The sequence below is a fragment of the Phyllobates terribilis genome, unplaced genomic scaffold, assembly GCF_046119375.1.
Source record: "Phyllobates terribilis strain yellow unplaced genomic scaffold, ASM4611937v1 Scaffold_5__5_contigs__length_657084704, whole genome shotgun sequence".
Taxonomy (NCBI): Eukaryota; Metazoa; Chordata; class Amphibia; order Anura; family Dendrobatidae; genus Phyllobates; species Phyllobates terribilis.
Genome location: NW_027362765.1, coordinates 199,589,098 through 199,606,760, shown reverse-complemented (window position 1 = coordinate 199,606,760; position 17,663 = coordinate 199,589,098). Strand labels below are relative to the sequence as shown.

The window sequence follows — 17,663 nt, the reverse complement described above, 5'->3', positions numbered from 1 at the left end:
GGAAAAAACACACCTAAAAAAAATAAATAAAAAATAAACGTGTGCTAATCTGTAACACAGATCTTAGCAATAGTTTTCTCAAGATTAAATGAGGCCAAGAAAGCAAGCACTTTAAGGGTTTTACAGAAACAACAAAAGAAAACCCATTAACATTTATTTAGAGAAAAATAAATTTTTTGCATTGGGTTTCATTCAAAATTTTGCACCATTTGACTTTTACAGTTTTTTTTTTGGTTTCCTAGGAGTCCGTGGTCATAAATTACCTGAGAGGGGAAAAAAAAAAGTTACACACTCCCTGTCAGACCATCAGAACAAGCCCACTGACTGAGACCATCAGAACAAGCCCACTGACTGAGACCATCAGAACAAGCCCACTGACTGAGACCATCAGAACAAGCCCACTGACTGAGACCATCAGAACAAGCCCACTGACTGAGACCATCAGAACAAGCCCACTGACTGAGACCATCAGAACAAGCTCACTGACTGAGACCATCAGAACAAGCTCACTGACTGAGACCATCAGAACAAGCTCACTGACTGAGACCATCAGAACAAGCTCACTGACTGAGACCATCAGAACAAGCTCACTGACTGAGACCATCAGAACAAGCTCACTGACTGAGACCATCAGAACAAGCTCACTGACTGAGACCATCAGAACAAGCTCACTGACTGAGACCATCAGAACAAGCTCACTGACTGAGACCATCAGAACAAGCTCACTGACTGAGACCATCAGAACAAGCTCACTGACTGATTCGCAGTTAAAGGGAACCTGTCCCCAGAAATAACGCTATAAACCTGCAAATATCTGGTTGATCTGCAGGTTAATAGCGTTATTATGCTGCCCGGCGCCTGCACGCAGCCGAATGCAGTGGGGAGAAAATTAACTTTATTCTCCCCGCCAGCATTAGGTTTCAGTCATGGGGGCGCTGCTGGTTCAGTCATCACTCTGAGTATACAGAGCAGCTGCTGTAACCGCTCCCCCGGCCCTGACTGACACTCGCTCTGCATTGCGGCCGGCCATCAGTCAGGGTTGGGGGATGCAGTTACAGCCGCTGCTCTATAATCTCAGAGTGATGACTGAACGAGCAGCGCCCCCGCCCCCATGACTGAAACCGTATGCTGGCGGGAAGAATAAAAGTTCATTTCCCCACTGCATTCGGCTGCGTGCAGGCGCCGGGCAGCATAACAACGCTGTTAACTTGCAGATTAACCACATATCTGCAGGTTAATAGCGTTATTTCTGATGACAGGTTTCCTTTAATTCAATCTGCAGCCAGGCTATAGAAGACAGATTGTGTAAAAGTATACACATACACAAACTTAAAAGAAAAAGAAAAAATAACCTAAAGTCCATGTAATGTCATCTACATAAATATTCTTAATACCCTGAGAAAAACTAAGCATAAAAATAGAAAAACATATTTTGGCTTTTGGAAAGCTTGCATTCTCTTTAATGTATGCTATTTAAAGTCCTGGAAACATGGAGCATGGTATGTCTGGGTGTGGCGCCCACTATGCATTTGCTCTGTGTTTGTATTATGGGTTTCACCACAGTTTGGGATGTCTCCACAACAGGATATTCTGGAGAGAGATAAGTGCTTCTTCCAGGACAAAAAAAAACAGCTGCTTCTCTTAGACATAAAGATGTATAACCACAAAACTTCACATTTTTGGGACATGGCTCCACGACTTTAATACAGGATTGCTATTAAACATGCAGTTTGAACCAAATGACCAGTTACCCCTTAAAGAAAAAACCTTTGGAAAAGCTTACTTGACAATGGTCATCAAAAGTGCCTAAACCTAAAACAGTAATCATTTAAATTCAGAACACCACAGTTAATTTTCCAGCCCACTCCCCCCCCCCCCCCCCCTCCAAAAAAAAATCCCCTTTTTGGTGCTGCCAACTAAGCATCTCCCTTCTGCCTTACTTGCTGCCTGTCATCAAGCGTAGTCGGACCAATAGCATAGTCAGTGACAAACAATACAGGGAGTGCAGCCAGATCTTTGATAGAGTAAAAGTCGAGAGGCAAATGGCATACAGGCATAACAGATGTGGGCTTTCCGTTAGGAGCAAGCATGCTATTAGACAATACAGGAGCAGTGCATACTTAGATGTGAGGGAAAGGAAGCTCCAGACACCTATAGTGCTAGCAGAATGCAAATTTAAAAATAAAAACTTAGAAGAATTGAAAGTTTTGTTCAGCAAAATACCTAAATAAATAGAGAGAATACAAGTCCCCAAAGAAAAAAAATGGCCAATCATAATTATATAATTCAGTTTTCCAATAAGTGTATGAACTGTATAGGTTTACGTTGCCTATATCTAAGGCAGGCTTCAAAAGTGCATTCTGACCATTCTACCTGAATACAGTGTGAATAGAGACAAAGAACGGAACGTCACTGTTCAGCTCACCATATTTTGCGACCACCCTCAGCCATAATTATGTGATCCGTTAACGAGATCTGGATTTAGAATCAGCTAATAAGCTCCAGGTGGTTGTGAAATTCATGCGTGATGAAACCCAAGACAGCACGGCATTGTGGAAATCGTGTGTTTGACGCTAGAACTTGCTTTTAAAGAAAACACAGATGTAGTGGTCTTTGTACCAACTTGTACAAATATTATGACCATGGCGCACTATTCCTGACTGCGGCTCTGTGTGCTGCACACAGCTTCCCCTCTGTCATTAATCTGCCATACTAGTACACAGAACAGAATAGCATTTGTCTGAGTTCACAGCCCCCCTGAAAATTAAATCCTTCTCAGATGCCTTTACACTGTAATCAAGAGAACCGCTTGAAAGTCCCCTTTTATTTTTCTTAACGAAGGCAGAAGCCTTAATGAAAGCACCATTGAGATGTAGATTGTAATGCGGGAGCAGAATACTAATGATCTGGCATAAATGAATACATTCAAGAATGCAAAAAAAAATGTAATGAGAAAAAGGAAGACACTTTTTAATTAGTCCCAGAATAGTGATACATTATTCCAAATCTACAGTAGAAGCAATTCTTGTTTCCTTCTCCACAGGAGGTCAGAAATCACCTATCCTGGTATTAACAAAAAGTCACCCAACTGTATGGATGCCCACTGCCACGGCTGGCACGACTCCAATACCAGAGAGCTTGCAATCCATCATGTCATTTGGTTCATTAACATGTGCAGACTGGTGGCAGTGTACCAAGACATGGCACACAAAAAGACAGAAGAAAATGAGAAGTTTCAATATCCTCGCTGCCACTTCTGGATAGGTTTTATTTTTTGTTGTAATTTTTTTTTAAGGATGCATCAAAACAAAACATTGGGGCAGATATAATAGTCTCAGTGCAGTTTGACCAAATTTTGAGTTGAAATTGTTGCATCTTGTCTAAGGGCTCATGCACACGACAGATTTTCTCGTACGAGTACTATCAGTGGTTTTCACAGATTTGTACCCATGATATTCTATGGCGAGTGGGGAATAAACTCTCACGTGACCACACTGGCGCAGTTCCTGACCTCAATGGGCATTTCATTTAGGTCAGAACTGTGAGCATCTACTTTTTTGCCTCTAGGACGCTGCCTTTTTTACAATTGGACAGTGTCATAGTGGAATGACAGTAAACACCCAAAGAGCTGAACAAAATGAAAGCTGAATGATAATAAAAGTTAACACACATTACATTAGGTGCCAGTATTTTTGGTGCCCTGTGCCTCCACAACAGAGTTGAGTTTTAAAAAAAAGCAAAAACAAAACCACAATAACTAAACACTTTTTTTATGTACATTCCCACTACTATGTGCAGGAAGGAACACTTTATATGGCAAAATTAGTGATAGGTCCTCTTTCATGCAAAATGACTTAAACCAAGCAGAGGCGATCAGGGCATCTTTGACGTAGCCGAGCATTTCAGTGCAACCATCGCCACCCTCCCCTTTGATTGACAGCTCTGGTCTGTGCTTGGCTTTAACAGTTCCTTTATGTTGGCAGACTCCCTTTTGATATGGATCAGCCATTGAATTAGAGGTAAAAAAAAAAATAAAAACGGATGCTAGAAAGGAGGCAGACAATGACTATTTGTAACGGCAGTGCAGAAATCAATGGCACTACATAATTAACCTGCAATGATAAGTTTGTAGCACAAAGTAACGTTGGACTGCAACTTAGAACCAAACTTTTGCCTACAGAATTCTACATACCCTCCTGTGGACATAGGAAGATGTTGGCAGGCCCAGCTGTACACCCAAATGACAAGGTCAGCCTACTAGACAACTGTGCCTGACCATCACTCTTGACCATGATGACAGGAAGTGTCATGGGCTAATGGCGACAGTAAATGTAATTTGTGCACAACCATCTCCTGACTATGATTGATGACCACAGCACAACAAATTATACGACCAAACATGACACGCGAGTATTCTACATTATCAATACACTCTACACCGATCCACCCACTGCCCACCTAACCAGGTCTCACCTGAGGGAATGGTTTCTTGTCCAATTTGCCCGATCTTCTCCTTTTTAAAGAATTCTGTAAATACAAATGAATTATAACGTCAGAGATAAAGTCACCATTCAGTTTTGCATATTTTATGGTAACCCTCAGCCATGATAGATACGCGATCTGTTAATGAGAGCTAGATTCTGAATGATCTGATGAGCTCTAGGTGGTCGGGAGATGAAACCCAAAATATCATGGCATTGTGGTACTGTGTGTGTGCCATTGTTACTTGCTTTTACAGAAAACACAGATGTAGTGGCCTTTTGTAACAATTCAACAATGCCAGATCTGGGCTAGAACCCAGGGTACCTGCCATCTGGTTCCTTCTAATGGAAGCACATACCAACTAATCTCATGAGGCAAGACTATGAACTCACATGGAATAATGAGATGTTCTACTAGATCGCAGAATAGCAAACCTGTTCAATTTCATAATTTGCAGTTTTTTTTATCAAGGGTACATGAAATAGGAGTATCACCACTCCAATCCCAAAACTCCTGCCTTTAACAGACTCATCTGTACAGACATTGTAGGCCCTGATACAGGCACTAGCCTTTCTATATGGAGCAGGGTTGTTTCTCGGGACTAGGCCGCTTGAAATACTTCAATAAGATCTGTCCCCGTTGGATTGCTCACTGGTTCCTTTAAAGGTGCAAGCAGAAATCTGAGACTTTTACACCAACTGACTGAAATACTTGAAGGTGTTAAAAACAAAATTAATTCAGCTACTCGTGTTAATTAATCACACTGCTTTTCTGGGCCAATATTAAGCAAAACAGCCAAAGGACAGTCTTCAGCTGGAACTTCAAGATTAATTATATATTAAAGAGAAACTTTCATTGAATGCCATGAATGTATTATAAATACTTTGATTTCTTTTTTTAATTGCCATTGAGTGGTTTTGTTTTGTTTTGTTTTTTTTTACTAGCGGCAGTTACCAGTAGTCACCCCCTTTCTGAATATTTTACGTCTGAATCTGTCAGATCTAGACAATATTTCTGTATAAACAAATCCTAAGAGACTTTAAACTGTATAAACCCATATAACGCTCTGATATGATTGCTGTCAAAATTTTGCCACTACTAGCAGAAAACCAAAATTAGCGTCTTGTCAGCTTCGCCGTGAACCCGCTCTAAGAGAGCTTCTTATAAACTCTCAGGATCCTTCTGCTGTGTCCTTCACCATTTATCTACTGTTACCCTAGAGCGTGGGCCAAATCTGTCCCGCAGGGTGGTTTTATTTGGCCCGCGACACCAGAACCACCACTGGATGTGGTTGTCACACTGGTGCTAAAATGTATCATTAGCTTCATCTGGTTCAAGCATAAAACTACAGGTTGAACATTTACCATGAGAAGATAAAAGAAGAAGCTAGGGCAACCAAGCTGGCCATCTCACTGGTCATGTGGCGTGGAAGTCAGGCCTGAAAACACACAGTGAACAATACCTTACATATAATGGCAGATACCAGCCTTTTCGTCTCATGTAACAAAGATCATGTGCCACTCAGTGACCCAGAACTGGTGTGTTACATCACATAGCCCCCATGTATTGCCTGCTCGCCCTCCTACACAAGGCTGACACACCCTTCGCTGTCTGCACACCACCCAGCTGTGCCCTCAAGAATGCAGATTTCTACTACAGGCAAAGATATAGCACATATATGGTGGGGGGAGGGTTAGACTTGCACTTTGCAGTTGATATGAGGATTTTTTTTAAAGAAAAACGCTCACCCAAAAAGCAGACCGTTTCCTGGAGTGGTTTTAGCTTAAAATAACTTGGTGTTTTTTGAGGAGTTCACAAACCACATTTGCACATAGGAGCCCACTGCCCCATATAGATGAATGTTCCTAAGACAACAAATCTCGCAGAAAAAAACAAAATCCTTATAGACTATGTTGAGGGAGAGACGAGAAGACGCCATGCACAGGAGATGATCAGCTGGGGCCAACCAGGTAACAGAAGAGGATTTCTCAAGAAATAATATCTACCCCATGGCAATGTATATGAGGGTATAGTAGTTCAGTCTTGTTATCCTTCATGTCAGCACCAAGTGGGTGAGTGTTACAGTGGCTTTATGTATATGTACACACTGTATCTACACCTAACTGCCGCCCTAACGGCATCACTTATGGAGATGTTCATTCATGTTTTTGACAGGTACCAGGCACTCGGGCTGTGTGTTGGATACCGCATAGCATGGCATATTAGCACTGGATCCTTCATACTGCCATTGATAGATATTGCTCGATGACTTCATGACGGCTCACATATACCCTTGCACATTTACCCAAGGCGGTGTGCCACCCTGTTAACCTCAACATGTCAGAGCGACAGTTGTTCTCACTTACAGTCACAACGGCTAGCCACAGAAACATCAATGCACCAAGGAAACCTTACGTGAATATAGAAAGCCCTTTTATCCTCGATATCCCAATGTAACAGACAACGAGCGGCAATTATTTATCTTTGTAAATCTCACAAAGCAACCATCTGCTCTCAGCAGCTTACACCCAGTCGGGCACATTTCAAGGCCACCAGACCACTCGCCTCCTGATCTGAGAGCCCCCGCTGTGTTCAACACATCAACTCCAACACGTCTGGATGATAGAAAGGAAAAAAGCAAGTGTCAAACGTGTTACTCCAAGGCACAGAACAATGTAATGACTGATATGTAGTCCTCGATATTGCGTCTCAGCAGAGGTACAAGATGGATTACAGCCATCTGAACGGTGGGTGCATTTCTGGATGTCGATTATCTTTTATGCTGGAGGCAAAAGGATGGGAGGACTGATCTACTGACAATGCCAGGCCCTTAACCAAATATATAAAAAAGAAAAACAACCTTTACTGCACCACGAGGAAGGATAGGGCAATTTTATCAAATACAAATCAGGACCAGGTTAAAAACAGACATTACATCTAATGTTTATTTTACTCTGAGGCTTCGTCCTTTTCCCCAAAAAAAGAGCATTTCAAATAAAAAACTACTAAACATTGGAATTTCAAAGCCAAAAAGAAAAGTTTGTGGAGTTAATAAAATCACAGGATTGATATACATGCTAATGATTTTAAAATTTTGTTTCCATCATTTTCATAACATCTCAATTTATTCAATATCGAGTCTGAGCACCACACGCAGAAATACACAATCTTACTTGCTTGTTATCAGTGTGGTTATTAATGGTTGTCTTGGGAAAGTTCAACCATACTGAATGCACTTGGGCACGCAAATCACCAACATCAACTGCGGAAAGCTCCCTAAGCAATTGCCGACCAAAGACGTCCCAGAGGCGTACGATGGGAGATAAGTCCAGAGAGGCTACAGCCTGCTCAAAGGAGCAGCAGAAACAAGCGCCCTGGCTTTGTGATGAAACACGGCTCCAAAGACACTTGCGAGAAATTGCCGTTCCAAGACCAAATTAATGTAACACCAAGCTGCTAGTTTACCTGAAATGAAGACTAGAGAGGTCCTGCTACCCGTGCTACGGAGTCGGAGTCCATTTTGGTGGAGTCGGAGTTGGTATAAAATGGACAGACTTCGACTCCTAAAATATATAATAAATTGTGTACAGTAGTACAATGCAGTATGTGCTGTAAATGTTTTCATAAGGATTTGAGAAAGTTATTAAATGTCCAATAAATGTCTGTTCTATTCCTGATCTAAGGATCTGGGCTTTTAGTTGAGATGAAACTGTGCTGCTATGTACATGATGAGTAGTGAGGCAGGGCTGTGGAGTCAGAGTCGTAGTCAGGGAAATTGTGGAGTTGGAGTCGGAGGTTTGGCTTACCGACGCCACAGCCCTACTGGCTACTGTACATTATACCACCCCACACTTTAATCCGAGGACCAATGGGTGTTGTCCACATGGTCTCCAGACCAATCTCCAGCTATCGTTGCGTCCAAGACAAAAGCAGAACTCATCCCTGCAGAAGACAGGCCTCCATTCCAGTCTTGCTCTACACCATAAAAGCCTTTGAGAGCTCTGACCTATAGCTGGATGTCTGGCTAATAGCCCAGTGTCATGTAAACACCTTCTGATGATTTGTTTAGACACAGATTGACTCCTAGGCTCGGTATGTGAAATGTGGTGTTACTTGCTGTACAAGTGGAACCAGTGGTACGGCCAATTCTTCAAAGTGTCACAGGAGCCATTTTTCAAAACGACAATGCCAGGCCACATGTTGCTTGTACTACTGTGAACAGCCTGCTAGCCTAAATGTGCTACCATGGCCTGCAGAGCCTCGGGACTTGTCTCCCATCGAGCACATCTGGGATGTCCTAGGTTAGCAATTGCAAAGGGAGCTACCAGCAGTGGATCTTGATGATTTGCGTGTTCAAGTGTATTCAAAGTAGCAGAATATTACTTAGATGACCATTAACGTTATTTATGTGTATTTCTGTGAGTAATGCTCAATGATAAACAAGAAAAACCACCAAGACAGGCTAAACTCTTAAAATAAGCTTTAAAGTAAGAGTAAGACGCACATGAAAAACCCAGCAAAAACACAAAATGTATATGCAAAAATAAATCAGGCCCTACAGGTCTAATAACAGCCATAGCAATATTTCCAGGGTACTTTCCCACAGGAATTTTCTGCTGTGGAGCTTTACAAACAAAAAATCTGCAACGGTAAAATATGTTGCAATTACAACTTCACAGAGTAGGTGAAGTGCCTGATCGTTGGGACCACCGCTGCACAAAAGGAGAATAACTGTGTTCCGCTTTCTTTAAAATCTATGGGACTAAAGATAGCCAAGCTCTGCACTCGGTCATGGTCTATAGGATGTATAGAGATAGCCTCAAGTTGTTTTCTGACCAAATCAACTTGGCTATGTGCACACGAAGAGTTTTTGATGCGTTTTCGCGGCGGTTTTTAATAGGTCAGCCAGCTATAGCATTTGTAATCCTGACGTGCTGTGCACATGATGCGGAAATTTCCGCTCAGGATTACCATTGCGGTAGAAACCGCAGCATGACCATTGTTTGGGTGTTTCTGCCGCAAATTCGCGCCCATTGACTTGAATTGAACCGCAGGTATAATATTTGTTTTGCGGATTTGTTGCGTTTCAATTAAAGCCAATAGCAGTGAATTTGCGGCGGAAACGCGGTGCGGGTGGTACCCGGGTTGGGAGAGGACTGATACTCCTCTCATCTGACCTCCGCTCTCGCGGTTATCAGCAGAGGGGAGCAGTAGTCTTCCCAGCCAAGCCAGGCGTGCCAGCGCTGAAATAAAAAAAATAAACTGGCGCCCACGGTGTCCTCTTGGTCCTCGCTGATGCTCTCTCCCCGGCGGCCAGCAGTGATTCCAGGACCTGCGGTCACGTGAGCGATCAGCTGATCGCCCACGTGACCTCACCATGAGAACATTCTCAAGAATGTTCCCATGGTGGTAGCTTACTGGGGCTGATCAGCTGATGAACCCCAGTGACTTCCTGCAGCAGCATGTATACTGACAGGAGTGATTTTACACTCCTGTCGGTGTACAGTGCTGTCTTCTACAGCAGTGACATCAGTGATTGCTGATGTCACTGCTGTAGAAGTGACCCGGATCGCCGAGGGACGGTAATCGTTGGCGGTAATCGTGGACTGCGTCGTTGACGGCGGACAGGTGAGGAATATGGTTGTTTGTTTTTTTCCCTTTTTTTCAGAAGATCGATGGCTTCACGGACAGCGTACAATATATTTTTTTCTTTTTTTAAACCGTAATGTTTTTTACTTCATTAAAATACTTTATTCTGGCCGTGTCTTTTATTGAAAAGGCGGCAATAATTTTACTACGCGGTTAGTAATGGGGGCGTCTCATTACTAACCTGGGCTTCACGTCAGCCGCCAATACAACGCTGACGTGAACGCCAAACCCATTACCCCACTCGCCACCGCTACAGGGCAGTGGGAAGAGCGGAGGCTGAGCGCCAGATTTGGCGCATCTTATCGATGCGCCATTTCTGGGACTGATAAGGTGTGATATTAATAGCCGTGGAGGGGGCTAGTATTCATGGCCCCTTCCCTGGCTATTAATATCAGCCCGCAGCTGACTGTTAAGCTTTTGGTGGTTAGATTTTATAGGGGGACCCCACGTCAAATTTTTTCCTGAGTCCCCCTTTAGTCTAGCCAGTAAAGGCTAAACAAACAGCTGTGGGCTGATATTAATAGCCAGTTGGTTAATGGCTTCTTCCCCGGCTACTAATCAGCCCCCAGCTTTGCCTCTGTTGGTTATAAAAATGACGTGGGAGCCCACGCCATTTTTTTTTTTTTATATTTTAGGCTCTGTGCCCACGATCCGGACGTAGCAGCGCTTTGGACGCACATTTTTGCTGCGTCCAAAACATTGCATTCTATTGAACGCAGGAAAATCCACATGTGTTCACTGAACCATGTGTATTTACCGCATTCTATACTTTCTAGTGGTCAAATTTCTGTTGCAGAGACTAGCGACTCTGCAAGAGAATTTGACATGCTGTGGTCCTGAAAGATGTACCACATGTCAGTGTCCACGAGTGATTCGCAGCCTGTGATGCACGCATAGTGGACATGGGATTTCTAGAGATCCCATCCACTATGCTGTAACATCTGGATGCTGCGGGTTTGAAGCTGTATAAACACACAGCATCAAACCTGCAGCAGCTCGTGTCCGTGGCCACATACCCAAACTCACCCGCTGGATGTTCATTTCTGTAGCGGACACGCCAGTCTCCGCTGCAGATGTTGACTGATTGAAATGTCATGATATGCGGTGGATTCACATGTACCGACCACAAAAGTGCAGTATTAGAACACCGCATTTTGGAAGCCGCAAAAATATGCAGCGTCCAAAGCGCTGCTGAGTGTTGATCGGGGGTACGTAGCAGCTAAACAAACAGCTGGGAGCTGTTATTAATAGCCAGGGAACATGTTTGCAAATGGCACCTTCCTAGGCTAAAAATAGCAGCTCACAGCTGCCGCATAAATTACATGAATGGAAATGCTAATGAGATTGGGATTAGCTGACACCTAGCTCTTTTGTTTGGTGATGACAAGGTGTCAGACTCTTTCATGACCAAACCTAATTAAAGTTAAGTAAAGAGTTAAATAAACACACAGACACAAAGCAAACACTTTATTTGAAATACAACAGACACATTCTTTAATCATTCAAATTAACCAATATACTCACCACAGTTCTGGCGGTAATCCAAGGGTTTAAGCAATGTCCCACCAAATAACTATTTGGCGCCAAAAAGCATTCACTGATGTACAAAAACGCATCAAAAAATACTTAAACGCATGTTTTTTCCACAGCATTTTTCTTGCCAAGCAGATGCAGGAACGCGTCAGGAAATTTCTGCTTCAAGTCCTGATCGTGCGCACATAGGCTAAAGGAGGTTTCAGTATAAGAGATTCAAGTGTTACAAACCCTGCTGCCAGAACGTGCTAACTGATGGATTTGATTGTAATCATATTCTGCAGTCAGCTATGTACTGGGTTACATAAAGGTTGCAGAAGCCAAATGCTCCATTAGGTTTATTGAAACCCTATTGAAAAAATGCTTTGTAGCAAAATATACTTGTCTCCCAAAAGGAATCCATGTCGCTTAAGTAAGTTCCTATACAAGAACATTCTTATTAGAATAGCTCCCTTCACAAGTAAGTGCCCCAATAAGCTGTAGATTGAGTTGCAAGTTAGTACAAGATCATCAACTTAAAAACATAACAAGAAACAGAAACTACACAGCACTTTAATAAGTGTCTCTTTTCACACTGCATTTTGCAGTTTTTTTTAATATACATACATGGTGAACACTTCCCAAAGTATACCTCAAATATAACCAGATCCAATAGAGCACAAAAGCACACTCCTTTGGCCTCCGCTGGGTAAATAGGAACATATAAGTAGGTTTGAGGCATGTCTGGAATATGGCAAGTTAGCGGTGCAGAACAGTGTGAAAACACCCGAACGTTTCATCCTCAAGATGCCTTATTGCATATTGAGCTCAATATATGACAGGTTTTCATACAGAGAATGTCACTTTCTGTAGCAATGCCATAAAGGTAAATCAAAGTGTCCTGTTTGAGTATAGTACTAACGGTTTTGTGATGTGCAATGTTAGCAGTGGCTGGAAATACTGCACACCGGGAACTCTGCTCTTGTTTTTTTTCCTGATGTAATTTGTAGACCAATATGCTTTGACAGATACAAAGAAGAGTATGGAAATGTCAAACTTTAGGATAAGCTATGGCTGGTCCTAAATGGGTTAGTAAGGGTTATTCTTATTATAATAGCATAGAGAGAAGAATCCAGCTTCACGGACTAAAACCTTTATTGGTGAATGAAATCAATTACAAAATATATGACGATCTACTTGCTTCAGGGGTGCCACTATGGCACGTTTAAATAGTCGGTCGTTCTAGAACGTACCATAGTGGCAGCAGCGCTATCATGATTAAGTGTGGTAACCCCTGAAACGCTTAGATTACCAGATCATCCTGTCATGGAATTTTCACTTCCTTTGCAGCTGTGCCGTTGACATGAAATTTTAACTCTCACTTTTGGATTTGATTTCATTCACCAATAAGCCCATGAAGCTGGATCCTTCTCTTCATGCTACCATTTGACTACGTTCAAGCAATAACGCCATCCGTGCTCCGGACTAGAACGAGTATTAATGATGGTGAACTGGACATTTTTTCTTTGTTATTCTTATTATGCAGCTCTGAGGGTACACCAAATCTTACTACTATAAAACTTAGTTTTTAGTTTCCTAAAATGGCAACGCTATAAACTGCTAAACATGTCTTTGAGATCTCTGGCGGCCTTGCTATACTTGGCTTTCTGCCACATTGAGAACATGGCGCATTCTTTGAAAGTGTTCTTTGTGTATTTCTAAACTCGGGCAGTTCTGCATACTTAAACGAGAACCGCTGGAGAGAACTTCCAGCTGCTTATGATCTAATCCTTCACCCCCCACCTCCCCTCCTATATATCCAGCCAGAGAGCTAGGGATTGCTGTAGCACGCCTCCGAAATCAACGCCATGTGATTGTAGAAAATGTAATCCTTCTGGGCATGTGATCGGGTAGTGATCCATTGTGTCTTCTCCATCTGCCACCAAGTTATTGCGGGCAGACAGATCAGTCAGATCTGACTTAGGGGTACTTAGTAGTAATAATAATCCCAAGTAATGCAATTATTATTACAAAACTGCATTTAAAAAAAAACAAAACAATACGCTCTTCCTTTCATGACAGTGTTAGTAGATAATTGTATTACCCAAAAAATAACTTTTTAAATATGGGAGTTCCTCTGTTATTCTTCCTGTAAACATAAAGATAAAAAACTGACAGCTAGGAGTCAATTTCTCCTTGTGTGTCCCTTCACAGTCTGACACTGACAACACTGATTAGACAATGGTAATGACTAGTTGACAGTTTCCACTAACTTCCACAGGGAATAACAAACGGACAGCACAACAAAAGCATTCAATGGGTGTTTTAAACTTTATACAATTTTCATGTATTATTTTAAAAAACAAATGCAGATGTAATAAGAAAATAAAAAAAACACACTAGCCATACATTATATACTCCTGACGATCCTGCGCTAACCTTCCAACAGTGTTGCCTGTCTTTGTTTACAGGGGTTGGCATATTGTCACAACGGTTACGGGTTGTCATCATGGCTCCCATAGTTGAGTGGTAATGTAGTATGGTAGGTGACTGCTGAAGCCACTAATTGGCAAAGACAGGGAGCAAGCACCAATGGAGGGTCTGTGAGGGATCAATGGGGGGAGGTGGGTAATGGGCAAGTAGTGTTTATTTTCATTACATCGGCAGCTGTTATTTATAAAAAAAAAAAAAAAAAAAAATGATGTTAGATGACTCCTTTAAGAACAAAATGATCCAGAATTACAAAATGTGAGTATGTGCTAAAATAGCTGTTTAAAGAAGGTCTCACAGCTCTTCTGATATGTCTGAGACCTGTATGTCATGAATAGAGACGAGCAACTGAAGTAGTTTTGGAAGAATTGAATTCTACTCAAGTGTTACAAAACTCCACATTCTCCAAAATATGGATTTTTTTTTTTTGTAATTTGCATTGGAGCATATTCAGCAAAATGTTGGCAGCTGGAGACCATTTTTCTGAATCATAAAGAGCCATCAAAATGCTTATACCCACATTGCTGCTCACCTCTCCAGCCACTCACGCTAGAATCCCTGGGCCACTCGCGCTGAACCAGGACTTCTGGCTTTCCCGAGGCCCGGGAAGGATCGGAGAATATGCGCGGAAGATCTCAGCAAATTTCGCCACCTTCTGCGTGTTTGTGCAGAACCCTTCCAGCGCGAGCGTCGGAAGATCAGAAGATGCGCAAAGGAATGGAGGGGTAAGTAAGAAGTACAGTAAGAAGACGGAAGTGTTGGTTGTGACAATACAGCACTTATTCTTAATTAGGCCAGACACATTTTTTAGTAGGTCAGGAGACATAAGCCATTGTTCATATGAGTCTGAACATTGGCTCTTGAATTGATGTTTGCTGCAGCTTATCATGCATTTGTTTGTATTTGGAGGAAAGGAACATAGTGTAATTGAATATTATATGTTTGCTGATATGTTGATTACCCATTGTATCAAACCATGCAGCTTGATGACTTGCAAACATTGGAGGACAAACTATGCAGACTGATTGAAGACTCGAACAATGAGAGATGACCTCATCCCACCTTCCCCCTGACCTGTGGCTGATGGTCTTGAGGACAGACGTGGGTATAAAAAGGGAACTCTGCTGTTCTGTAGAGTCTCTCTGCAGAAGGATAGCCAGGGAACCATGGCTCCAACCGGAGGAATACAGATTTGATCCATTGACCATCATTGAACCCATAGAGATGTTTGGAGAAGCCAGGTTAGGACAAACAGGTAAAGTACCTTAATGGACTGTCAGCTTCCTAAGCCTGCCGCTACCTCCCCTCTGTGAGTGCCTACCAAAAGCGGAGTGCCACTGGTTGGAGTAGTCGGCCCTGGAAGCCCCGAAGTCACTGATGTTCTAATTCCAGCCGAGCCAGCGCAAGGGTGAGACTCTGTCATTTGCACCATTTTATGCACTGAGACTGTACTATATGTTATTATCTGTTGTTCAATAAAGTATTGCCACACTGTTATACCCTCACCCTGTGTTGTCGGAGTAGTATTCTGCCCACGGGAAAGGAGTGCGGGTGTTCAGTGGGATGAGCCCTTGTCCATGCAGTCTTTCTAAAGACAGCTGGGCCAGTGGACGAGAGCACCCACTGACACTCATATCTCCATATTGGCTTTATTTATTGTTATTTATTTATTTTTTTTATATATTATTGCTCTAAGGTCTGGAGAGATCCCTGAACATAATAAGGGACATTAAATTTCCGCAGAATAACTTCTCCATAAAGTGAACGTCCCAGGAGAAACCGTGCAAACAGGCAAATTCTAATTCTTTCAGATCCGCTCAACTCTAGTCATGAAGCATTCCTTTTTTCCTCCACTCTTATCTGCAATGAGATCTTTACCTCCTTCAGTTTGTCCATCTCATTCTGCAATACTTGTTTGCCTAGGTCTATTTCAATCAGTCGTTGACGCAGCTCCTCATTCTCCTCCTCCAGCTTAATCCTCTTCTTCTCGACCCCTTCCAGCTCATTATGGAGACGAACAGAGACATCTTTGGCCACCTGATTAAAAGATTGAGAATCAGTTAACAAGGAAAGTAATGTGTTACAATACACAGCACTGTTAAAAGTGACACTGGAGAGGCCGCAGCATCTTTATAGTCTAGCCATTGGTGTGTGTGTAGTTTACAGTAGACAGTTACCCCACCACCAAACTATAGATTAGAAGTCAATGCATATGGTGGAAAAATGGGAAAACCACAGTCAGGCTTTTATTTAGCCTTTACCCTCTAACCAGAGTGAAATGTTAAGTATTTTTTCTCCCATTTGTATACAATAAGGGGTTGCACTAATGGCAAAGTTAAGGACCAATATCCTATCTCTCGATATGAACTCGTCGGATGAAGAGACAGTGCTGTTCATATCATATCCAAGCCAACAATGATATGCAAAACGCAGCTCATGTAATCACTTCCTACAGAGTTGCCGCTTGTCATTTTCCAAGAGTCATCTCCTCATTTCCATCTTAAAAAAGCGTGTATTCTTTGTTCATTGTTTTTCAGGGGGTAGGAAACAAGGAGGCATGCAAATACACAGACCTCATATCATAAGTCCATTAAAAGGATAACAAAAAATACGATAAATGGAATTCATTAAATTTTTTTATAAACTTCCGAATGTATGTTTAATATATGGTAAAAGGTCAGAACCAACTTGGACGTCATATCGTCAGCAGCCCACTCCTCAGGAATCCTACTGACACCAAGAAACAGAGCGGAGTGTGCTCGGAGTACACTGTGGGCCTGGACAGTGTGAGGAATGCCATCACATAGAGGGAGGAGTATTGGGCTTTCCTGCTGGCGCTCCGCTCGAGGATGATGAAATAGACTGCAATCCCAGTTCTCCAGCTGTACAGTAATTGTCAAGAGATGTTCGCACACACAGCTGGATTATAGGCGTACATGTGCTTCAATCCATTATTGCTCCCTTCTCTATTTTTAGGGAAGTAAAACTGGGCCACAACCAATATGGCAACTGCAGAGATTGTCCAACCTTCCTGTACTTTTGAATAGCAGACTACTGGTAGTTATTCAAGGATACATCCCCATGCCTGGCCCGCAAAATATTAAAGGGGTTGTCTGGGATTTTAATATCAGTAGCACTTGCCATCTCCTATCTCAGTAATGGGAGAGTCGGTCTTCACTGAATACAGATTTTACCTCCGAATTGAGAATTTTGATATTGACTGATCAATTCTGGCAGAGAAAGAAGCAGATTTCTCTGATAAGATACATTCCAAAATTGCTTATTTTCATGGGCACTATTGATTTATGAAATACAAATTAAAACGACGGTTACTCGTTAAGTACTGTTCTACAACAGATCGATGTGGCCTCCCTTATAAATGGCAGCCATGATGCATATGTAAACAAAGTTTGAACATACAAAAGTGAAGGTCTACAATTAGTAGACCCTAGTATAACATATCTGGTGCTGGTTTTGTGTAGTTTAATAATTACCGTATATGCCGGAAAGAAGATGTCTGACATAGATGT

The 17,663-nt window shown here is 42.2% G+C and overlaps 1 protein-coding gene across 4 annotated transcripts in view; it reads right to left on the bottom strand.

Moving 5' to 3' along the window:
- Positions 1-17,663, bottom strand: part of MTCL2 (microtubule crosslinking factor 2) — a 94,330-nt gene that overhangs the window by 57,346 nt on the left and 19,321 nt on the right. For all 4 annotated transcript variants that reach the window (XM_073683678.1, XM_073683679.1, XM_073683681.1 and 1 more), the window contains exons 3-4: positions 16,012-16,170; positions 4,474-4,527 (exon numbers count right to left, since the gene is read on the bottom strand). In XM_073683678.1, the coding sequence (XP_073539779.1) occupies positions 4,474-4,527; positions 16,012-16,170 (213 nt within the window). The remainder of the gene's footprint in view (positions 1-4,473; positions 4,528-16,011; positions 16,171-17,663) is intronic.